Source organism: Tachysurus fulvidraco, chromosome 5, assembly GCF_022655615.1.
Source record: "Tachysurus fulvidraco isolate hzauxx_2018 chromosome 5, HZAU_PFXX_2.0, whole genome shotgun sequence".
Taxonomy (NCBI): Eukaryota; Metazoa; Chordata; class Actinopteri; order Siluriformes; family Bagridae; genus Tachysurus; species Tachysurus fulvidraco.
In genome coordinates this window covers 7,665,189-7,691,635 of record NC_062522.1, presented here as the reverse complement: position 1 = coordinate 7,691,635, position 26,447 = coordinate 7,665,189, and the positions used below count along the sequence as shown (strand labels likewise).

Genomic DNA, 26,447 nt, shown 5'->3' with positions numbered 1-26,447 from the left:
TACCATGTGCCTTTTTGTTGCTTCTTTTTTTTCCAGGCTGGGAGAAAGACTGATTACCATTGTAATAGCCATTTTGTACTTTCCTATTTGCCATTATGAAAACAATGTGTTAACTCATTTTGGCATTACTGACAAGCACTAATTTCCCACTAATTTCTCTCTAGGTAGCATGCTGGTTATTAGTAGATGCATTTTAACACTAATTATGCCCTTGCTCATTCTTGCTCATTTGTTTGCACTATGTCATTGTGCCAGTGAGCGATGTTTCCTGTGTAAAATGTTATACTGGCAGCCCTGGTCAGCATGAATTGAAGAAAAAAAAAACACAGCTACAGTAATTGGATCAAACAGGAATGTTATATAATCTATAATCTATATTCTCTGTGTCACTTGTCACACATTCTTGCATTTACACCTCACCTTCATTTCACACTAGTTTGACCCATACATTATATAGTCTATATCATTTCCCAGGAAATTGACATTAGCAGCCTGAAACAAATCATCTCTAGCTGTATAGAATGATGAAATTGAAGTGTATATGCAAACCTCCTGACCTGTTTACTACATACAGCAAAAATGTCAATCAAATAATTGAATTAATTGAACACCTACAATAAAATTAAGCAGGGATTTATCTAAAAGAAACAGCACGACCTGGATGAGTTATGAAACTTTCTAGCACACATTTACAAAGGCACTAAGTTACCACTTCAGTTTAACATTCAGTATAAGGCTCCTTTGTAATTTTAGCCTCTTTTGACACTATATACTGTAGCTAAGTTTGTGGACACCGGACTATCACACCCAGATGTGCTTGCTGAACATCCAGTTCTTAGACATAGTCCCCTTTTGCTGTTATAATAACCTCCACTCTTTTAGGAAGGCTTTCCACTAGATTTTCGAGCATGCCTGGGGGTTGTTCTTTCAGCCACAAGAGCATTAGTGAGGCCGGGCACTGATATCGGGCACAGAGGATTAGTCAGCATTCCAGTTCATTCTAAGGTGTTCAGTACGGTTGAGGTCAGGGTTCTGTGCAGGATTCTCAATTTCTTCCACTCCAACCTTGGCAAAAACATGCATTCAAAATAGCTTAAGGGGTACTGGAATGCTGGGGCAATTTTTGGGGTCTAGTGAAGAGAAACTGTATGTGCTTTCAACTATGTGGCAATAGCCCGAGGAAGGAACAAATGGGTGTAATGGACAGGTGTCCACAAAACTTTGGTTATAACTAGTACAGTTACACACCACACACAGAAAAGAAGCACATAAGTAATAATAATAATAATAATAATAATAATAATAATAATAATAATAATAATAATAATAATAATAATAATAATAATAATAATGACACTATATAAATAAATGAGGACAGACAAATGGCAAATATGATTTTTTTGGGTCCACCAACATCTTTCATCATATTAGATGCTCAAACCTGGCCCCATAAACAGATAGAGATACCAAGAAGTAAAGCAGATATAAAAGAAGACAAGACAAGACAAGACAAGACAAGGCAGAAAATGAGAAAGATGGAGAAAATGCGAACATAAAAAGAAACACCAATAAGGTAATACAAATACAGAGAATAAGGGCAATGTGAAAATAATAAAAGAAACATTTCATAAATACAACTCCATTATTTGGTTTGTATGAGTGTGTGTATGCAATGTAAGGCCCATCTTTATAAAATGATAGCAAGATATCTAAGAAAGTGTAACACAGCTTCACCATGGCAGTGAGCACTGATAATTTGTCACAAAACACATGATCTGTAATGTTAATCAAATGTAATTTCTTTTGTTAAAAAAATTTGATTCTTTCAGACAGAAGGACACAGCTTATCATAAAAGCCATAGTGTAATTGTGTTAACGAGTCTGTTATATTACTATTCAATCAAGCAACTGTCAGGTTTAATCTCGTTTACATTATCATTATGCCATAGAAAAAGGTGGACATAAATTCCCAGTATGTTAACTTACATACTTCAAAAAAAAAAAAAAAAAAAAAAAAAAGAAGACTAGTAAATAATTAATATTACATTAAGTTTTAATAACAATTTATCTACAAAACATACTGACATCACTGAATTTTGTTTAAGGAAAGTGCACTGCCACTAAAGCAAAAAGAAAATTTATATAAATAAATAAAAGAAAACCACAAAAAAAAAAAACCATAGAAAATTTGCAGTCATACATAGCAAAGGTCCCACCAAATGTTTTAAGTGTTGCTTTATACAAGAAAACTGACTTGATTGATTTGAGTACACTTGTTTAGAAGTGAAAGTGGAAAGATATACAATATTGTAGTCAATAATTAAGTGGTTTATTCATGCACAGTCTCCACTGTGTGTAAACATGTTCTAGATGTCTGGCCTTTTAGTTGTTAACTACAAAGTTTGGTTGTCTCATAATCAAGAGGGTTTGGGAGTCGGGCACTGAAAGCCTGGAGAGAAGAATGGATTCGTGCCACTTCATTGACTGTGAGTTTGAGGCGATGACGGAGTAAGCAGGAGAAGAGGTCCAGAGGCTGCTGGCCTGGTGGAGACAGCCGGTTAACACGGTCTCGGATCTCTAGCAACTGCATCAGGGCAGAATCTTGCGAGCCCTGGGTGTACGGATAGTCCAGCTGCAGGATCAAGTCCCGAATTGCCTCCGGGTTAAAATGCATACTGTAACCAAAAACTTGTATGCTGTTGATTTTCATGTACCCTAAGTTTCTGGAAGGGTCTGCCATTTCCAAAGGTTCCAAGTAAACACTCTCATTAGCAGTAGAACCTGATGTTTTAATGTGGCTTCTCAGATAAATGTGAATTGTCTCAAAGAAGGTCTTCCACTTGTTTCCCAGAGTCAGGGTCCAGTTAAAACACTCAAGCGGAAGGTCCAGCTTAGTAGACTGCCAATTTGGAAATTTGTTCTCATTTACAGGTATCAACCAACTCTCTGAGTGGCTCCCACCAAAAGGGTTGATGAAAAGAGTAAGGGAAGGTTCCAGGGTGCTGTTCTTTGTAAGGCAAATCTGTAGGGAGATCCCCAGGAGCATGTGCACTAGATTGGATTTGTATTTGTTGCTCTTTAGTGTGAGAAGCATTCTCTTCCTCCATGAAGGGTCGAACCAGCTGTTGAGGCGCATATCATTGCTAATAAAGATAGCATGGACCTCTAGGCGACGGTCGGCCCTTTGCAGAAGGTACCGCAGCTCTAGGTCTTGCAAATCGGTCTCAAAACCCAAGTAGTTGTCAGTGGAATCGGCCACCATAGGCCGACAGGATCCTTGACTTAGCATATATCCAGCGTTGCAGCTACCGCAGCGAGTGTAGTTGTCACTGGCACAGGATGCACAAGCTAGACCCTCTCCTACAGAACATGGAGTAGGTGCCTGGCATGAGAATTGGTCATATGCGCAAATGCAGGTGTGCAGCTCCTCTGAGAAAATGCCCAGCTGGTTGTTCTCCGAGCAGTAGAGTAATGACTGGATGTAGTTCAGCCAGTATGACCGTGGCCTACATTGGAAGTAGACAGAGTGAGAATTCAGTAATGTGCTGAAAGAAGCACTCTAGACCATATGTGTGGCTTAATGCCTGAGCTAGTTATGGTACTATGTTTAATAATGACATAATCACCTTGGGGAGAAAATCAGACAAGCACTGGAGCACATAATTTGCTGTTAATTAAGACTTTAGCATTAGCACCTTATTGTGACAAAAATAATATTTGTACTTAAGCGGAAAAAAAACTGCTGAAACTATTAGGGCTGTAGAGATATATCTTTGCATTACTGACATTTACTTTGTGCCAGTAACTCTGCGAATGCAGCAGTGTGATCTGTTTGAGATATTTATACTTGGAACCAAAAGCAATAAAAGAGCCCAAGAAATTAACCAAAATTCAGCATGTACAGCTCATTCCCGAGATGAAATCATTCATTTGTTCCTCATGATTCCCAGGCAAACATACCACATTTCTCCAGTCAGTCCATTGAGATTTCAAGCTGAAATGTGTGCCACTTGGGAGAGGAGTAATAATTTCAGTTCAAATTGTGCAGGGAACTCCCTGTACTAATAAAGGTATGACTGAGAGAAGAGTCTTCCCAAGCACCCTGTAGTTCATGACCACTAATCTAGATGATAGAAAACAGCACTATTCTCATTTATACCAGGATAACACGCTTAACATAATTTCTTAGCATATGTCTCCTTCTTTGTGCCAGTTGACTAAAGGTAAAGCTAAAAAATTACTTAGAAAATTAAATATGGTACTTAGGCAATTAATTTGCGTGACTGTGCTGTAGCATAGACAGTGGGTAATTGCCTTCAGCAATACTATAGATAGTTTTGATAAAACCATACTTTGCCCTGTTTAAATAATGCATTGAAATGAAATGCATGTGTGTCTATGTGCATACAATACTATACTTGTTATTTATGAAATTAGCTAGCTCATTTGATAAAGTCATAAGAATTTGCTATCTAGATTAGTTACCTTGAATCAAGTAGGATTGTGATGGATAAGAAGAGATTTAGTTCCTCTTTAAAAAAGAATTTTGTTTTTTTCTCTCTTCTAGTCAGTGTTGTAATGTAACGGAGTACAAATACTTCGTTACTGTACTTAAGTAGAAATTTCACGTATCTGTACTTTACTTCGCTATTTAAATTTATCTCAACTTTCACTTTTACTCCACTACATTTCCTAGATATATGTATACTTTTACTCTGTTATATTTCCACTAAGCATCTTCGTTACTCGTTACTACAAAATAAAATCAGCAGAAATGTGTGTGACTGCAATAAGGGAGGTTTGGCGAATCACTGCTCCTAGATTGCATTACGCACGTCCGCATGCTCTACGGAGAAGCACAGATACGCGCAGCGTGCACGCGCAGTCAGAGCTGGAGGCATTTATCTATAACGTTAATCGGCGGAAAGCCGCAAATACGGCAACCAAAAGCAGTGAAATGTCACTATTCTTATTACCAGAGTTGTAGCACAAACAAAATATTAATGCAAACAATCCATTCAATACTAAATAAAAATAACATTTATTGATTTGGTCTTTGTCTTGTGAATATTTGTTTATTAATGACTGCATTCATTGGACACACTGTTTGTAGAGAATGCACACATACATGAACTGATTTGATTCAAGACTGGCATCATTACATCATGCATAAAATTTTGGTGTCCACTTTTGCCATTTAATAATACCATAACTTTTGGCTTACTATATAGTCAAATAATATATAATATAAAACTCTTCTTGTTTTAAATTCTCACTGAGGGCTAAAACCCCTAAAGATGAAATCCTAGAACCGCCCCTGCTCTTACAGTATGCCTACCGAAAATCACTGAAATTTTACTTTTTACTTTTACTTATAGGCTAATAATAATAAAGGCTACTTCAAATACTTAAGTACATTAAATATCAGAAAATTACTTTTGATAAGTAAGTACAGTAAATATCAGATACTTTAAGACTTTTTCTTGGGTAATATTCTAAAAGGTAACTTTCACTTCTACCAAAGTCTTTTTCTAGTACGATACTTGTACTCAAGTATTGCTTTCTAGTACTTTATACACATTGCATGTGTTGTTTCCATGTTTTGTTAACAATGAACTCTTCATGCTCACTTTTATGGGATTTTGTCCATGTTGTATGTACAGAATGAAACACAATGTACTGTGTATTACATTCATGGAACCTAGGTTGCACTGCAATTTACTTTCCAAGGTACTTAATCCCATTACTGAATTAACTCTTAGCTAACTCCAAAGAGCCTTGGTTTGAAGATAACAAGGCAGTTGTACTCACCTTTCACGTGGTAAGTTGATAACAGGCTGTTTTTGACACCTCTTGCTCAGACTGAAGAGTTTGTACACAACTCGCTGGGCCCTCCTGTACAGACCCTTCATGCTGCTCTCTAGGAGCTCATAGCGCCGCTGAAACATGCCATCTAGCAGCCATAAATGGTGGATTGCAGAGCCGTTGAGGTAAATGTTCTGAGGCAACCTCATCAGGAATGCCTTGAACTCATCTGTAAAGGTATGGAAAAAATAAAATAAAAAAAACTTTCTCCACAGTAGGTACAAACAGTGTGGTGAAATAAACTGCCAACACATTTTCTATAGAGACACTCCCAACATTTCCTTTTATTAACAAAGCAGAACATTGGATGTCTTTGATATCTCTCAAAAAAGGACACAGTTATGACACAAAAATACTTGTCTTACACTTCCCACACTTGCTATTTTTACACAACTGTAAAAATAACTGCACTCACTGATGAATCGGAAATAAAAGTGAATTCTTATACATAGGTTTACTGCATTTAACTATATCCATACTATACATATCCATACCTGATTCCTTGAATTCTTTGTAAAGGAGTTCCCATGATTCAGCTATCCGAAGAAGGCTCTCTTGCATGGCTTGAATGTCCATATAGGGACAGTTACATTCTGGGAACTTTGGGTCACATTTGCACCAGCAGTCACTATCCTGACACACAAAGTCACCTTCTCCATTGCAGGCAATGTAGCCGAGAGCCGCCTGGACAAAGGTATGTCTGAGGTAGTCTGGCAAAATTACCTGCAAACCTGCCATTAAAGAAGATAATAAATCCTATTAAGATTAGAATATAAGTAGCAATACTGTTACGTGTACATGTATATGTATGTATGTATGTATGTATGTATGTATGTATGTATGTATGTATGTATGTATGTATGCATGTATGTACGTATGTGTGTATGTATGTATGTATGTATGTATGTACAGTATGTATGTATGTATGTAAAACATGGCACCTGGCATGGTCAAAAATAGTGATTCTTTTTTTTTTTCATCAGTTTTTTCATACTTCCACATTTAGTTCAAATAAAATAAATTCAAAGTCACCTTGTTACTTTTGTAAATGTTATCTTAACCTCCACAATTTGGTTCAGTTTAAAGCAAGCAGTCATAAAACAAAAGGGAGGAGTTCAAAGACAGATTATAGATGGTTCACTGCTGTGTTTCTGCTTCCGTCAGCATTCGCAGTTAGAAAAAGTAAAAAAAAAAAAAAAACTTGGCCAGCCTTTAGTAGCTAGAAGTGAATTATGTGTTATTTGTTGTTAGAAGAAAGCTATTTGGCCCTTGTGAGTTGAGGACTAATCGACACCCTCCCCACCACTAAAAGTTCCCATGGAGCCACATATGAAGGCTTCACAGCCAAGAACATCCAAAAAAGCAACCATATCAGATACATTTACAACATTTGACAACATTGATTTTATACAATGGAACAATTAAATGTCAAGGGCTTTGCTCAAGAGTCCAGTAGTGGGAACTTGTTGGACCTGGGATTCAAACACACAACCATCCAATCAGTGGTCCAACACCGTAACCACCGACCTACCACACCAGATCAGATCCTGATGGCATAGCACATAGCAGGAATACAAACTTCAGATCGGCCATCGACCTCTGACCTTTTCAGGGCAAAAAGCCTTGTGAGTATTAGATCCCATTATTGTTATTTAAAAGACTTAGACATCGTTCAGATGAATGATGGTGTTTTGTAACAGTGTTCAGATCTAAGAAGGCTGACCTGGATATATAAGTAGATAAATACATAGAGTGGCACTGTCATCCTACCCAGGGGGTATTTCTGTCTTATACTCATTGTTCATGGGATAAATTTCAGATCTACTATGACCCAGAATGAATGTATGAATGATGCATTAAACACTTTGACATGAGATTCTGAGCACATAATAATAAAAATGATTCAGAACAGATTATTACCTTGTAAGTGAACTTTGTTTTCTGGGCTTTGAACCAAAACTGAACTGACAGAATCAAGGTTGTCATAGTTACTGCATCCAAGAGGGCCAGTCCTAGTTTCAGTTACCTGTACAAAAAAAAAAAAAAAAAACAAACAATATTAAATTACCATGAACGAGTTAAAGAGAAAGAGAGGTACAGTGCCGTAAACTACATTCAGCATTTGTGTATTGAGATATATTTACAGTGAAGGTTTATTAAATTGAGATACAGTATTCAGCTAAGAGATTTAGTGTGTTGCAGTACCACAGATTCATACACAGAGTACTAACACCTATTCCCAGTTGGGACACTTCAGCAGTCTGCTGTACTTCCAAGTCTTGTCATTGCTCCATGCTTTACTGAGCCGTTAACAGTTTTCACTTAATCCGGTGTTTTATTTTCTTAAATGTGTGCTAAGAAATTCACTTGCATAAATAAAATATTTTCCATGTTGTGAAAGTCACATATTCTCACATAACAGTCCTTTGAAACATAACCAATCACTTCATTGAATTTTTGCTGGAGGGGATTCAACATACTGCAAATGATTTCATCATCTCTTCTTCCTCCTTAAGGACTGATGGAACTGTGTCGTGTGACGTTCGTTGACATACCTAAAAAATTGCCTTGCTTCATAACCATTACATATATGTGATTATGTAAAGTTTATTATTATTTTTTTAATGATTACATCTATTTTTGCTTTAGTTCGTGGTTTCCCATGTTATCCGCGAGCAGTTACTGTATCTGCTGATAGCGATGCAAGGGGAATTAGCCTTGACTTCATTTTTACCTGAAGAGAGCAGTGTAGTATCTTTTCATTTATATGCTCTGCTCAAACAGATCAGCATCCTTTTTCATGCTAATACCACCATCAACACCATCACACTCCTCACCTTGCAGATCGACATTACGTTTATGGCGTTTGGCAGACTTACAGAAGTGAAAGGACATTACGTCGATACAAGTGAGCGGTTGAGGGTTATGGACCCAGCAGGGGAAGGTTAGTAGGGCTGGGATTTGAATTCATGACCTTCCTAGTCTAATGCCTTAGCCAATGTGACTGTTGTGTGAAAAGTTCAATTTTTTAAAATACGCTTACCAGCCCACCTGGCACCAAAAATCATTCATAAGTTAATGTCGCAGATATTTTTCCACATATTTGATGTACAGTAAACATTAACTAAACTTGTATCTTCATTCTGATGCTGTCACATGATTGGATATTTGGATAACTCCATGATCAAGCAGGTATACAGGCATTCCTATAAAAGGGTAGAGGATGGTGAGCGTATATGAGCACAGACCTACTGTACATACAAGAATAAACCATTGCAATAAACAATCAATTCAATACCAGTACAAAGTCCACATTCAGTGCTATGTGTTAAATGCAAGGTCAGATCTGCTTATTTGTAATAGATGTCCTTGTGAGTGACTGCTGTCATGTGCACTGCTTCTGATGGAGCAATAGTGCTTATCTGAAGAGAGATAGTTAGACAGAAACAGATAGTTCCTTCAGCATGTGGGGTCCATGGTGAAATTCTCAGCTTACTTCTTGGCCCTGATGTCATGCAGCTCCTGAACTGACAGCTGCTGCTTAAGAGTCAGCCTTTTCTGCTGTGCACACAATTCACTGCAGTCTTGACTTTAAACAGGAGGAGACCGAGCTGAACCGTACACTTATTGATGGGGTTCAGATGCTCTCTGTGATGGTTCTGTAGAGCTGAGAGACAGCTGGTTGACAGATGTTTAGTTTCTGCAAATCCCTCAAAAAGGAAAAAAAAAAGCCGATGGTGCTTTTTCATTGTGGTTGTTTTTGTGTAGAATTGTTTATTTTCCATTTGAGAACTTTGGACAGTTTCTAGGAATTTGATTGACTGCACCTTAATCACTGCACATTTTATTATTTCATGTGGTGGGGATCTTTTCAAAAAGTTTATGTGCGGTGTGTTTGTGTGTGTGTGTGTGTGTGTGTGTGTGTGTGTGTGTGTGTGTGTTGATCTCCAGAATGTTTTCAGTACAGCACAAAGCCAGATGGGCCACTTCTCTATCGTAGGCAGACTCATCAGTGTTGCTAATGAGGCCTATTATAATTGTGTCATTTGCAAATTTTATCAGCTTTATAAAATGTTTGCTAGAAACACACGTGTTGGTGTACAAGGTGTAGAGAATAAGTGAGTGTACACAGACTTGTGGAGCCCCCATGCTAATTGATTGGGATAATAACTGGGAGGGTTCCATCCATACAAACTGCTTATTGTCTGATAGGAAGTCAACAATCGACTGGCACATTTAGGGGTCTGCACTTTGTTGTAGCAGTTTGCTATGAAGTCATTCTTACACAACTTTATTAAAGACTGTCTACAAATATGACCTCTGGCATTGAAGCCTGGAGTATCCAGAAGATCAAGTTTGCTGCATGATCAGCTTAGAGGCTTGTCTTATCAGTAAAATGTACAGAAACTAGGACAGGATCAGTGGTGGACTTGAGATGCGATTGAGCCAGTATTTAAAAGCATTTTATGATTCATGTTAAGATTATGGGGAGCACGGTGGGTTAGTGGTTAGCACGTTTGCCTCACACCTCTAGGGTTGGGGGTTCGATTCCCACCTCCGCCTTGTGTGTGTGGAGTTTGCATGTTCTCCCCGTGCCTCGGGGGTTTCCTCCGGGTACTCCGGTTTCCTCCCCCGGTCCAAAGACATGCATGGTAGGTTGATTGGCATCTCTGGAAAATTGTCCGTAGTGTGTGATAGCGTGAGTGAATGAGAGTGTGTGTGTGCCCTGTGATGGGTTGGCTCTCCGTCCAGGGTGTATCCTGCCTCGATGCCCGTGAACCGAGTAGGTCGGATAAGCGGTAGAAAATGAATGAATGAATGAATGAATGTTAAGATTACAGGTCTACAGTCATTCATGTCGAGTAAACTGTCCTTCACTACATCTACACTGGAATACTCATTGGGAATGTAGGTCTTGGACAAAATGTTTTGTGCATTAGCTAACCACTTGTTCAATGCACAAATGAAGCCAACTAGTTGAAGAAAACGTCGAATAGTCTCTGTTAGTCTTGGTCTCAGACTTGTCATGGACTTGTCAATTATTTGACTAGAGCCCTGTTTATCATTAATATGCCACTGAGCATTGCTAGTAAATGGTGGACCTTGTCTTGGAAATGTCTTGGTGCTTAAAGAAAGAAGATGAGGTCCTGCTATTTTAAGTAAGCAGATATGCATGTAACTGATTTCTCTTTTTTTCAGAGCAGTATCGGTTTTCATTTAGCCTGTCAGATCGTGACATTTCCAGGCCGACAGGAAGACAAGGTAAGACATGGCTTGCTGCTGCCACTCAATCATAATTTCACAGATGGATTGCAGTGGTAGTAACACGGGCTCACTTCCAACATCGGTGTTCTGTTATGACACTTTTCCATCTTGCATGAAAGCATATATTATTTTTATAGATGCATACTTTACATAGAAAATAACAAAGGATCACTTGGGTGCAATTATAATTCCTGATTGATTCTTAGCATTTTATAAACTCTGACGAAGCCTCATGATTGCATAGACATGGTCTTAACAGTATTTAATATAAGGTGTAATGCAGATGCAATTGCAAATATATGATTAATCAGGTTGCAAAAAAGGGACTAAAAAATAGTCAAAAATTATGCAAAAGAACAGGTGATCATCAAAAAAAACACGACGCTAAGAAAATAAGAATCTTAACTTGAAGGACAATATAAAAGTCAGAATCCGCAGAAGGAACAAACACACTGAATGGTACTTCAGACTGGCTGAATGTTTTGTGAGTGTATATATAGAGGTGAGGAATGAATAGTGAGTGTGGCTGGGTGTGTGTAATCAGTACTTGGTAGACTATGAACTTGACAGTAAGTGTGTGTGTGTGGGCTGGGAAGTGGTGTTTAAGGCAGCTATGTGTGTAGAGTGTAGGGTGGTTTGGGAAATGGTGTTCAGGAATCTGGTGTCTTTCGAGATGTTGAGGAATCCCTTGCGGATTCCAGCATAGACATGTCATAACGCCATGTGGCGTATTGTACAACATTTCAAATAATTAATTACTCTCACTCACTCATTTTCTACCGCTTATCCGAACTACTCGGGTCACGGGGAGCCAGTGCCGTCATCGGGCATCGAGGCAGGATACACCCTGGACGGAGTGCCAACCCATCGCAGGGCAAACACACACACACACACACACTCATTCACTCACACACACACACACACTCACACACACACTACGGACAATTTTCCAGAGATGCCAATCAACCTACCATGTATGTCTTTGCACCGGGGGAGGAAACCGGAGTACCTGGAGTAAACCCCCGGGGCACGGAGAGAACATGCAAACTCCACACACACAAGGCGGAGGTGGGAATCGAACCCCCAACCCTGAAGGTGCGAGACGATCGTGCTAACCACTAAGACACCGTGCCCCCCATAATTCATTATATAATAATTAAAATAATGTAATAGCAATTATATTAATATTTAGCACATTTTAAATACTAACAAGTTTTACCAGCTTGGAACATTTTATGAGCTGATAATGTTTAATGTTAAAGTGATCATAATGATTTATGAATATTGGCTTCATAGAAAGTGTTACTGACTTTCCAGGCATAAAATGCACACATAGCAAAACCGCTAAAAGAATTGTGAGAAAGAAAAATCTAATAAGAAAAATATGCATAATGTAAAAGAAAAGCACGGTGTAAGGTAATACTTTCCAAACTTACAACAGCTGTTATTCATACTTTGTTGAAAAATGCCTAACAGCAGATTATGTAATGCTCGAGCATGTGCCTGTTGTTTTCCCATAACATGTGGTATTAACAGCCTGTACCTCACATAATGCAGTGAGCTTTGGATTAGATTTCCAATTGTCTGCATTAAAGCGATTAAAAACAAAATTCTATTAAAGCATCTTTATAAATAGTTGCAGATGTTATGTTGCCTGCTTATGGGCCAAATTGAATTAGTTATAGAGACATGAAAGTAGTATATTATATAACTCGTATTTTATAGGCAGTATGAATCACTTTAATAGGAACATCTGTACATCTGTGCACTCATTCATACTGTCATCCAGTGAGACACGTTATACACCATCAGTGTAATGCATAAAATCCTACATATACAGGTCAGGGTTAGGGTTAAAAAACAAAACACTGTAGTGAGTGTTAATTCTGCTGGTGAAAATGCCTCGTTGGTGTAAAGATGTTGGTGTGATAAATCAAATAATACTAGGGATAGGGATAGATATATAAAATTAAAATTTTTAAGTTTTTAAATTAATTTTAAACTTTAATTGTATATATTTACTTATTTATTTTTCTTCTTATTTCTTCTTCTTCTTCTATATTTATTGCTTTTTCTCTCTCTTCTGTTTCCATACTTCTGTAAAGCTGCTTTGAGACAATTGAATTGAATTGGATTGAAGTACTCTTTGCAATCAGGATAAGCAGAAACGCATCCCAAAATGCACAAAATACTAACCCTAACCCTAACCCTGACGCACATGGGCTACAACATTTATGACATTTTGCATATGCAATATATCCAGAGCAACTTAGTGAGCAATTAAGGGTTAAGGGTCCTGATCAGAGGGGCATTAGTGGCAGCTCGGTGGACCTTGGAATTGAACTGCTAACACTTTAACCACTAGACCATCACAACAGCCACAGACCACAATAGGTTCCACCCATTTTCACTAAGAACTGAACCCTGAGGCTACAATTGGTACAGACTCATCCAAACTATCCAGAGGGACTAAATTAAACTGCCCAGTTAGATTGAACTGGTTTACACTCGGTGCGAACCTGCCTTTAATATAACACTCTTTTAGAAAGGAATTAAGGAATTATGAAGCAAGACCTTGTTCATTAAAAGATATTTAAAATGCAGAATCAGAAATTCCAGTTCAAGAAAGGTAGAGGGGAAGAATGGCTTCGGGATTGCTATAAAAGGCTGTGAAATCATGAGCGAGCGCGAAATCATTAGTGCTCTAACAAGTGCCCACTCACTGCTAGGCTGAGATTGGTCATGAGATAATAGATTAACAATCCTTGAACAGGGCAGTTGGGCCAAATTAAGCTGGCAGATGAAGTGAATAGGTAATAAGTAGTATAAAGACAACGTCTCGATTAGTGAATATGAAACGAATGAACGTCTGAACATGGAAGTTATATTCGGACATTTATTTGTCCTTCCTATAGTATCCGTGAAACAAAAAAGGAGGTTATCGAAAAATAATGCACACGTTTTAACTTGCCAAGTCCTTGAGCTTGTGTGGATCAATTCCAAAATCTAATCAATACTAATTCAATTTAAATATTAAATGTATTCAGTCTTGAGATATCAGGATAAAGAGAAGCACAAACAGAAGCACAGATGGATGCACAGAATCCTAGCCAACTCGAAACAGAATTCTTCTGCCACTTGGTGGTGAAGGCTTTCTTTTTCCGGGTTGTTACATAAAAAAGTTTAGGAACGCAAAGAAAGAAAAAGAAAGAAACTGATTGGAAGAAGTGATGGGAAATTCTGGCTGTGTGAGGGGTTGAGTGAGTTCCCATGACACATAGAGATTCATCCTTGCTCCCTCAGGAGTCTGGCCAGCTGGTGCTATCTGAACAACCCCAAGCTCCTAGCAGCACTACCACCACCCCCGCGTACTTTCTTCAAAGGCTTCTCTTTTTATGGTGCCAACATGGGTGAGGACCCGGAAGTGAGAATGATAGGGCTCGTATTCCCTGGTGTTGCGAACATAGACATGTGGCCTCGGCCAGCTGGACCGCATCCATCGAAGAGTTTCGCTGGTGGCATTGTACCTACTCTACTGTGCCAAGTAACAAATTACTTCAGCTTCAGCATCACTTATTCAACCAGCTCTATACTCAGGAATCTCAGGGTCAGGCTCATGTGGTAATTGATAACATATCACAAGTTAAGCCAAAATCAAGAAAAGATGCAACGTAAAAAAGGTCGCTAAATTGCTAGAAATAAAAATAATATTAGTAAGCGGGGGAAAATAAAAGTGAGCAAAGAAGAAAGAAGGAAGAGAGTATGAAGAAAGAAGGAAGAGAGTATGAAGAAAGGATTACAGGGAGATTAGTGGTGTCAGGAAAGAAGCGAATGCTGTAGATTAGGATGGTCAACCAGTGGACCGTGGCATCCAGTGGATTTCAGTGGATCAAAGCATGCACTCAGAGAAAAACATACAGAGCAGGACCAATGGGCATTTTTTTAAAAAAAAAGGTACTCAGCAAAGGGTTGAGCATTAAAAAGTAACTGTTGTCACCTTTCAGTCACTGTAGTGAATTCAGAATAAGAATTCGGGAAAGAATTTTAACAAATTTTTCATTCATACATTCATTTTCTACCGCTTATCCAAACTACTTGGGTCACGGGGAGCCTGTGCCTATCTCAGGCGTCATCGGGCATCAAGGCAGGATACACCCTGGACGGAGTGCCACCCCATCACAGGGCACACACACACTTTCATTCACTCACACACTCAGGACAATTTTCCAGAGATGCCAATCAACCTACCATGCATGTCTTTGGACCGGGGGAGGAAACCGGAGTACCCGGAGGAAACCAGTGAGACACGGGGAGAACATGCAAACTCCACACACAAGGCAGAGGCGGGAATCGAACCCCCAACCCCCGGGGTGTGAGGCAAACGTGCTAACCACTAAGCCACCGTGCTCCCCTTTAACAAACGTTTAAATTTGTAAAATAAGATTTTCCAACAACACGAAATGACTGACAGATTTTTGTTTTTAAAGCTCCATGAGAAGATAATCAGGATCATCAACATGACATTCGCAGAAGACCTACGTGTACATTTGAGCGATCAGGCAGATTGATATGCTTTAACTTACAGACAATGAGATCTCACTTTGGGCAGATTTGCAAGTTGTCATGCTAGATTTGGAAAACGGTCAACTTATGAACTAAACGTTGGCCAGCCAGTCACAAAGCAGCTTGAGTCGTTCCACATTAGGAAGCAAGCTGTGCAGAACCATGCTGGAGCGATACATCATGACTTAGTAAAGGCTCTGTTACACCCACCAGTGCACTAAAAGGATTTGCTGCAAAATGAGTTGCTAAATTTCTCTTTCAAATAACCCAATGGGGGGAGAGCCAGGAGCCATATTCCTCACTCAAATGGTATTTAATTTAGAATTCACACAGCAGAACACTTGCTTCTGTCTGTCATGTGAAATTCAGTCATGGGTCAAAATTTAATAGATACAATGCAGGTGTCAAAGGTCACCGATTCATATTCCTGCATTGATGGAGTAGCACTACGCTCACTGCTATCTTCGCTCAAGGAACGTCTCGGCTTTCCGTGCACAAACTCATGCCGCGATAAGAGCAAGAGCAACTATAAGCAAGCGACAGACAGAAAAACCTCCGCCATGTGGGATCCTGACCTCCTAACCTCAAGAAAAATGTCTGAGTGCAACAATTGTAGGTTGTCAAGGCAGGGTGCTTCTTCATGTAATTAATTATGTAGGCATAATGAAGGGGTGGCCCAGAATAGGAACATCACCACACTCCTACAACTTACAGTAAAAGTAGCTCTTTGGAGGATTTAGTGGGCTTTTCCTGGCCAATTCATTAAATAGCATCAGAGATTTAATGTATTATCAGAGGAAAATCAGATACTGGGTCATATTTATCAATCTTCTAATAAACCTTGCACGTGTTTAGTAAACATTTTGGCGAGATGGATTTTCTTCACATTTGGTGATCAATGCCAGTCATCCAGAAATGACAACAAAAAGTCACAACACAGATGATTTGCATTTAAACACCAATAAAGCCAAAGCTACAGGGATCGACTGAGAATGTGTGCTACCGGTTACCATAGACACTGACTAATTCTTCCTCCTTTCATCGAGTGCCTGTTATATGTCTTTTATCTGGACTGAATGTGCAATCTTAATTTGCCTTGATTTGTTTGAAATACTCCAAATTGTCATTAAATTTGTGTGTAAAATTTGAAAATAATTAAGCTTAGTGGTTAGCACGTTCGCCTCACACCTCTAGGGTCGGGGTTCGATTCCCGCATCCGCCTTGTGTGTGTGGAGTTTGCATGTTCTCCCCGTGCCTTGGGGGTTTCCTCCGGGTACTCCGGTTTCCTCCCCCGGTCCAAAGACATGCATGGTAGGTTGATTGGCATCTCTGGAAAATTGTCCTTAGTGTGTGAGTGTGTGTGTGTGAGTGAATGAGTGTGTGTGTGTGCCCTGCGATGGGTTGGCACTCCGTCCAGGGTGTATCCTGCTTTGATGCCCGATGACGCCTGAGATAGACACAGGCTCCCCGTGACCCGAGTAGTTCGGATAAGCGGTAGAAAACGAATGAATAAATGAACTTGACACTCGTCCTATGTTGTCCTTGACACTTAAACTCGTCACCAGTTGTACGACTTGAAGCCGATCAGTCGAGGTTCCCGTTACTGAAGCTTCTTACATTATGTAAATTTACACAATTTTTGACACGCTTGTAGAATTTGAACAATTTAAACCAACTCTTCTTTCTGGAATGTCACATTGCTTGAGTAAATTTCTTTGTCTCCAGCTTGATAAATGCTTAGCGCAAGCTGTTGGATAGCTATGTGTGGCAAAATGCTACAGATATAGGCCTAATCAATTCAAGCTGTAATCAGATACCGGCTGTCAAAACATTTGTGATGCTCCTGCACTGTGGTCTTAATGAGATTTTTCAATGTAGTTTTGTCCTTTTTTTTTACTTTTGGGGTAAATCGACTTTAAAATGCAATTACGTTATTTCAGGTTGAGATAGATACTAAAAAAAAACATTGCTCTCTGGAAAAAAGCTTTTAGTTTTCAGTGCTGCATATAGGGGATGTCAAAACATTGCAGCTTGAAGCGGTTTCTCAGGCCACTACACATATAATTGCATTAGTAATGAATTTTATTAAACATCAAAATAATTAGCCTCAATTAACCCCAGGTATTGCTTCTGGTCTGTGCTCTGATCTGATTTTTTATAGAACATTTGTCCTGGTCTTATGAGGAAGAGGGTTTTGGTTTAATAGAAATAATCTTTATGAGAATCCAGGATTTGTTTAGAAAATTTATCAAGTAAGAACCAACCAGAGTTTAAAGAGAGTCGTGTGTTTAGTTGGAGATACAAATATTCTGCTAACTTTGTTATAATTATAATATAAGAATCTATCTGTCATGCATCATGTTAAAGCTAAAGAGAGGAAAAGAAAACTAATACATGATTACAAACAGATTAAGTAAGTAAGTTAGTACAGTATGTACAGTACAGACCAAAAGTTTGGACACACCTTCCAAATGTTTGGACACACCACCTTTTCAGCAGGACAATGAGCCCATACGTAAGTATGTATGCATGTAAATAAGTAAGTAAGTAAATAAGTAAGTAAGTAAGTAAGTGAGTAAGTAAGTACATAAGTAAGTATGTAAGTAGGTAAATAAGAAGGTAAGTAAGTAAGTAAGTATGTAAATAAATAAGTAAGTAAGTACGTAAGTCAGTAAATAAGTAAGTACTGTATGCAAGTATGTAAGTGAGTAAGTAAGTAATAATGAAAGTAAATAAGTAAGTATGTAAGTTAGTAATTAAGTAAGTAAGAAAGTAAGTATGTGGATAAGTAGGTACGTAAGTAAGTAAGTCTGCAATTAAGTAAATATGTAAGTAAGTAAGTATGTGTGTAAGTATGTAAGTAAGTATAAGTAAGTAATTAAGTAATTAAGTAAGTAAGTAAGTAAGTAAGTAAGTAAGTAAATAAGTAAGTAAGTGAGTAAGTCATTAAGTAAGTAAGTAAGTAAGTAAGTAAGTAAGTAAATAAGTAAGTAAGTGAGTAAGTCATTAAGTAAGTAAGTATGTAAGTAAGTAAAAGTAAGTAAGTAAGTGAGTAAGTCATTAAGTAAGTAAATAAGTAAGTATAAGTAAGTAATTAAGTAAGTAAGTGAGTAAGTCATTTAGTAAGTAAATAAGTAAGTATAAGTAAGTAATTAAGTAAGTAAGTGAGTAAGTCATTTAGTAAGTAAATAAGTAAGTAAGTAAGTAAGTAAGTAAGTAAGTAAGTAAGTGAGTGAGGAAGTCATTAAGTAAGTAAGTAAGTAAGTAAGTAAGTAAGTAAGTAAGTAAGTAAGTAAGTAACGGAAAGCTAAATAATCCAAAATCCTTCTTACATAAGATAATATAAGCATCACATCATGAAACCTCTCTCACACACACACACACATTGTGTTAAAAAACAAAATTGTTACGAATCTCATTGCCATTATGTTGTGATCCTGCGAGTGTTGGTTTGGCACGAGTGCTTTCGAGAAATATAACAGCCAGACTAGACATGACTAATGACCCACCTTGATGGCAGTGGAGGCGATTTGGAGGTGGTGCAGTTTGCGCAGTGTGCTCTCTCTGTCTATGAAGTAGGAGGCAGCCAGCTGATGGAGTGCTTCCAGAGTCACAGCTGTATTGTTGCTTGTGTAGTCACTAACTTCTGCTTTCTTGCTAAGCTTCCTCTTGTCTACAAATATAGTTAGGGCTTCTTCACCTGAAAATAAATAAATAAATAATAAAAGCAGATTATTATTATCACTCTTTGTGTGATGTATGATTTTATTTGGGAACGTAGCTCATTGAAGGCATGTTTACGCTTCGTCTATAATTTATTGCCGATTTTGTAACCAGGGTCATTTTAAAGGACAATATTTTAAAGGGTGAAACACTCGAAACATAAAACTACTAAAAGTAGAAGTAAAAAAAGGGAAAAAATGAAGAATGCTACAGTTTGGTGATCACAAGCAAGCAATAGGGAGATCTGGTTCAATATTTATGAGGGTACTGCCAGCAAAGATGTCAAGTTGTTTAATATATCTGAATGTAAATATAAGGAAATTAAATCTAGATTTTTTTCTAAACCTGTCGCCGCCTTAATCGTTTGATCTCAAACCTGAATGTATTTAGTGTATAGCATACAAAAGAATTGGCCTTGTCATTCCTGTAGTTTCAGACAGGAAAATAAATCGTTCATATACACATAGAAAATGAATCACACGAAAGAAAGCAAGTTGCTCTCTGTTCTTATAACAAGGTAGTAGGCTTCCATTAGATTTCCATTCTTCAAATGTAATTTTCTGCAAGTTTTCTTTTCACCGACATAAATGAACGCTCAGACCCTTTCCACCCAAGTGAGCAAATTAGAAATTGTTAGAATTGTTATCTAGCAGCATTTTTCATAGCAAACCAACCGTTCGGTAAAGATTTGTAAGAGGGCCAGTAAGAGGTTGTTTTTAATTAGAGAGCTTAAAGGATTTGTGTGAGTCAAGATATTTGCATTAGCCTTGATGAAAATAAATGTCAAGACCAAAGAACTATAGCTGGCAAGTTTATAGGCAGCGAGTTAAATAAAAGCAGCTTGATTTGTTGGTTTTGTAGAAAGGTCCAGCCAGTGGAACGAGAATCACACCTCCTCCATCATGCTTTAGGTCAGGTTATATTACGGTGTTGATAATTACACCCCCTCCCCCGCTCTCTGAAATGTGTATCAATAATAATTATCATTGATATATTTTTATGCTCATGACCATGTTTATTTATTATTTATTATTATTTTTTTCTTTTTATTCTTTATTCTCTTTTATTCTATATACAATATTTGAATTATAGCTTAAGCTATGAAAGGGCGGTGTATACATTTGATGGCAATATAGTGATTCAATTGATTAACGTTATCTTACGAAAAAAAGAAAATAACCAACAGCGATGTGGTGTTGAAGTTGGTTATTTTCCTGTGAAAGAGATTGCTATGAAAATTTTTATAACTCTCACAGCAATCTGCAACATTCATTCATTTTCTACCGCATATCCAAATGTCTCGGGTCACGGGGAGCCTGTGCCTATCTCAGGCGTCATCGGGCATCAAGGCAGGATACACCCTGGACGGAGTGCCAATCCATCGCAGGGCACACACACTCTCTTTCACTCACACACACACACACACACACACTCTGGACAATTTTCCAGAGATGCCAATCAACCTACCATGCATGTTTTTAGACTGGGGCAGGAGGAAACCTCCAAGGCATGGGGAGAACATGCAAACTCCACACACACAAGGCGGGGGCGGGAATCGAACCCCCAACCCTGGAGGTGTGAAGCAAATGTGCTAACCACTAAGCCACCGTGCCCCCGCAATCTGCAACAGATCACACACATTCTCTTTATCGCTTTCTGGTAATGTTTAAGCTATAAAAGATGTTCATCAAATCCTCTGTCTGAAAGATGTTTCTTGTTTCTTGACACTTTAATATTATGAAGACATTCATTAATTCATTTATTCATTATTTAGTTCCTCATTTAGTCTTGCCCAATTCCCAGCCTCTAGTTAGGCTTCCCATCATACAGCAGCTATCTAACTGGGACCATGAAGACAATCATGTGCTTTCAATGAGAACACTTGAAGCCAGTTTACTGCATCTTTTTTTTAGCCACATTGCAGCTCATGCTGTGTCACAGGATGTTGTCATAAACCCAGAGGAAATCCCTATCAAGCTTCTTCCACTTGCATCACATCCCAGACCCCCATGCCCTTTCAAATGCTGCTATAATCCTTCCCACCTCCTAGACTTGCGGCCATGGATATCTGTGGCATTTTCCTGGATTTGAACAGGATTTATCACTGGAACGATAGAGTGAACACTTTTTTTTAATATGTGCTTTTATAAAATAGCATTAATACATCTGTCCTCAATATTAATTACAGTTTTATACTACAATATACTATACACTGAAATGTTGTATGCACACACCAATTCGCACTTGATCACAATAAACTGACAGTTATTTGAAATCAAAATTGCTTTTATATCCTGCACATTATGTTCCTGTTCTTTTCATTTACTATTACAGCTTCTGATTTATTCAATTTGATAACAATAGGTCATACTGACTCCGTTTCTTACATCAATCGCTACGTTTTTTACCTCACAAAGGCCAAACGCTACCATCTAGACTTCAGTTTGAAGTTAGCAAACATTTATAGCATAAGTCACAGGCCTGGCACTCTATTTCCACTTTCTCCCAGTACACAGAATTGCTTGTTTACCAGAAAGATGGAGGTCACATGCCTCGAAGAGTTTTGCATTATATGGAGCTACTTGTGAGCGCAACCTTTGGTAGTCTGAATGTTGGGGGAGTAATCGACAAGTGTAGTTTTCACAGTGGAATCCAATTTCAGACATGATCCCAGGCTTTGTTACCAAAATAATCATGTCACTGTTACATTGAAGCCATCTAGCTGCACCTGCTTCCCACGTCCCACTCTACACTGCAGTAAAATATAGGGCACAAGAAACCGGCAGTTGTCAACATCACTTTCCTTGTTTCGAAATAGCAGCAATATGCTTGAGTTTTGTTTGCTTGATCTAGGTCTGTCTGTTACAAGCCAGCTTTTCTTGTCTTGTAACAGTGACTCCCATATCGAGCAGGCAACTGCCTAAGCAAATGGCTTTTTTTCCTGACAAATCATTTTCCCGCTCGTTTACGATAGTGCGCTTTCTGACATTCAGCATGATGTAAGATGTCTCTACCTCCCAGCGTGGCCGACAGGAGGAAATGCGTCCCATATTTTTTAATAAGGTTGTCGGTAATTAGCTTCACAGAAGGTCTGCGTCCAAGGAGTCGGATGCTGCGGACGAACTCGGGTGTGAGGGGTAAGGGGGAGTCCAGGAAATCCTTCCTCTCCACAGCCAGGTTGTTCACTTTCCAGCGACCGAACTCCCTGCAAAATAATCAACGACACGTTAAACGAGCTAATCCAAAATAATTGGTTTTAATTAACACACGTGTACTCCTCCTCCGGAGAAGGACCAGGACATCAGTTGTGCTAGACCATTAGTTTTCAGTTCTAAAAAACATTTATTTAGAGAATAAAACCTGAAAGCTTTCATTCGGAGAGGAAATCGACTCAGATACCTGCAGCTGACAGGTGCTTTTTGTAATAAACACATCAGAACAGAAATCAGCCCTGACATAAAGGTCCACAGAAACCTAACCAGTTCTGACATCACCTGCATTTATAAGCTTAAAAATAAGAAGAACATGATAAATGAGATATAAGAAAAAAAAAATCCATGGGTTTGGGAAGTAAAAGGTGGCTCGTTTTATAATTTCCATGTACCATGTTTACATACTGTTTACATTTTCTATGCATGCCATACTTTTATGAACTAAATACACTATTCTATTGTTACAATGCATTCATGAGGCAGTATATATATATATATATATATATATATATATATATATATATATATATATATATATATATATATATATATATATATATATATACAGGGGCGGTTCTAGGGTTTCATCTTTAGGGGGTTTTAGCCCTCAGTGAGAATTTAAAACAAGAAGAGTTTTATATTATATATTATATGACTACATAGTAAGCCAAAAGTTATGGTATTATTAAATGGCAAAAGTGGACACCAAAATTTTATGCATGATGTAATGATGCCAGTCTTGAATCAAATCAGTTCATGTATGTGTGCATTCTCTACAAACAGTGTGTCCAATGAATGCAGTCATTAATAAACAAATATTCACAAGACAAAGACCAAATCAATAAAGTAGACAGCTGATGACGCACTTTTGAAAGACGTAAAAGCAAAGTAAAAAAAAAAATCGCTCTTGGGTCAAACTGATAAATAATTTTCTTTCCCATCGACGACATGTCCTGCATTTTTATTGTTTATTCATGAAAGTAAAAATTATACTTTTAGTTTTAGGGTTTATAGAGATATTTATTATGCATTAAGTTAGCTTGATATATACTGTTTTTTACTTGGTATTGATAATATAATGCATTATAAAGACCGGTCACGCATCATCGAAACTTACTATATGCATGCTGTACAAAAATTTATTTTATATACTTGAATTTGTTGCATTTATTTCAACAAAATGGGTCTGAACTTTTTTGGTATTGATGGTATACCGATTATAAATGGTACTGAATGAGCATCAATAAAGCAATTATCTATTTTTTACCATAAAACATATGTAATTAATTGCTCAATCTAACTACCCTATGAACAAAGATGGCTTTTCAAACCTTATGTCAGGGTCATAAATATCTCTAGGACTGCTTTGTCTTAATAAAGCCTTTATCATATTGTTTGCATAAAGATAGGATTTGCATTCAGGCTAAGGCAATTAAATAAGCGAGCCCTTCTGTCGTCCCCACGCTTTGTTTTACTCATTATTTCTCTCTGACATATCTCTTCATCATGTTGCTTTCCGTGCAATCAAGCATAAATAAAAGAAAAAAAAAAGTAAAAAAGAGAGAGAGAAAAAAAAAAAAAATAAATAAATAAAAAACCCACAAGCATCCACAGAGGTCTTGGTGATTATATCATTGCATTATGAATCTCACTCAGCCTCAGAGCTGTTTAAAAGGCAGCATGTCCTATCTTGCCTTTATTCATGTGAGAAACAGTGTGCAACCTCATCCTCAGGTGATGGATAGGGTTAGTAAGGCCCTTTGAAAGGAAATACATCATGTTAAATCAGAAGTAATGACAAGGACCTCCTGACCAGATGCTTGATTGATTCTTTCCAGAAAATGAACTTAATTTCACCTGCCGTTTTGCAATTCATTAGGTGGCCGAACCGGATTTCATACCAAATTATATTAAGAATAAAGTGCACTACAGTAGTGTACAAGCTGTTTATTTGGAATGAAGTCAAATGTAATTTACAGGTATGGTATAAAATGTAATTTTAACTGCAGTGAAAGAGTCAATATACCTGGCATAAGGTGTTACATCAGCCACAACTGGGCCTTCTGGCATTGTAAAATTTCATGCTTTATCTCAATTGTATGTGACACAGTGGTAAGCCATCTAAGGCATATCTGGCAGATCTGGCACAGGAGCTGTTAGTGCCCTCAGCGGTTCAAAGGTTCTGTGCAACAGAGGGTGAAAATCTGCTCTGTCATTTTATTCCTGAGTTACTAGCGAGCGTGATAAGCCTGCCTTGTTTTATCTTAAGCCCCTTATTAGGTCTTGTCATTCGAACCCCAGCAGGGTACTGGCCACTCTCTGAAGCACTGCATGGAGATTTGAAGGAACAGCCTGATTTGCTCATTATCTGAATTCTTATCTTCAAACCCTGTCAAATGCATGGAACAGTTAAGCCTTACTTGGTAGTTCGATAGGCAAATACTTTCTTTCTTTCTTTCTTTCTTTCTTTCTTTCTTTCTTTCTTTCTTTCTTTCTTTGATCAGTTCTGAAATCTGATTGGCTGCACTGTGTTTAAAGCTGCTTTTAAATCTTCTAAAATCTTCATTTCATTAGACTTTTTAATATCCTCATATTTTTTTCATTATTTGTAATAATAATAATAATAATAATAATAATAATAATAATAATAATAATAACATAATTGTAATAATATCTGTTATTTATTTATTTATTTCATAATATTTTTTAGAAATAGAGGAAGCACTCGGGATGTGATGCCAGTCTAATGAGTGGCATAAACATTTTAAAACGTTTTTTTTTAAACTTTATTTTATTTAAAATACCATACCAAACAAACAAACAAACAAACAAACAAACAAACAAACAAACAAATAAATAAATAAATGTGTATTACTGCATTCATACAGTAATATACTCAGCTAATGTTCATAATCCATCGATTGTTTAAAAAAACCCACTGTATAACACATTTATATTTGTAATTTATAATTATTTTCTTCGTCCGCATATTTTGCCCTGCAAAATGTTCGGTATAGGAGTCACTCCAGAACCAGGGTTGAAAATGTGTGCATTAGATCAATAACATGAGCTGTGCAGATCAATCTATGAATGCATGTGTGTGAATGATTTGGTTTTCTCAGTATTCTTGGAGATATTTCTGACCTATATACGCATAACTATAACCGCACCCCAATCATTACATTCTGTATTCATGCACTAGGTTTTAAACCAGCAGTTTGAATCAAGAAGCCATGTTTTCATATAGCAGGTGTTTTTATTCACAATAACTTACAAATGAGGAAACAGAAGCAAAGCGATATATCAAGCAGAGGACAATACAAGTAGTAGTAGTGCAACCATGCAAGATGTTTAATTGAATGCTCGAGGAACAAATTGCACAGAGTAAAGATAGAATAAGTGCAGATTTTATTTATTTATTTTTTTAACTTACTATTAACATACTAACATAAGACATATTTATGTGAATTCTATTTAATAATACATTCTAATAGTATTTGAACACTGGATTGTATTTTTTTATTTCTTTTTTTTTTTTTTTTTTTTGTTCCCACTTTATAACTATAATAAGCTCCTTGATGCTTTGTGATACAGTGATTTTATCACAGGATGGATACGGTGCTCTGGTTAGCGTTAATCCTAAGCACACCCTCGTCCATGATAAAAGCACTGTAATGTATATCTCTCAGGCTGTTTGCTAGATTTATGATATGAAATCTCACAGAAGAACGTTACCCCTACGAAATGTGGACCAGATACACTACAGACTTTTCCCTTGGTTTCAGGTGCAATTAGAATACTTTCTTCCTGGACTAAAAG

The 26,447-nt window shown here is 37.6% G+C and overlaps 1 protein-coding gene across 1 annotated transcript in view; it reads right to left on the bottom strand.

The window, feature by feature from the left end:
• Positions 1-2,117: 2,117 nt before the first annotated feature.
• brinp3a.2 (bone morphogenetic protein/retinoic acid inducible neural-specific 3a, tandem duplicate 2) overlaps positions 2,118-26,447 on the bottom strand; it is a 68,212-nt gene continuing 43,882 nt past the window's right edge. Inside the window, exons 3-8 of the mRNA XM_027154476.2 lie at positions 22,431-22,621; positions 19,203-19,393; positions 7,786-7,891; positions 6,360-6,596; positions 5,812-6,034; positions 2,118-3,506 (exon numbers count right to left, since the gene is read on the bottom strand). Of these exons, the coding sequence (XP_027010277.1) occupies positions 2,390-3,506; positions 5,812-6,034; positions 6,360-6,596; positions 7,786-7,891; positions 19,203-19,393; positions 22,431-22,621 (2,065 nt within the window). The 3' untranslated portion in view covers positions 2,118-2,389. The remainder of the gene's footprint in view (positions 3,507-5,811; positions 6,035-6,359; positions 6,597-7,785; positions 7,892-19,202; positions 19,394-22,430; positions 22,622-26,447) is intronic.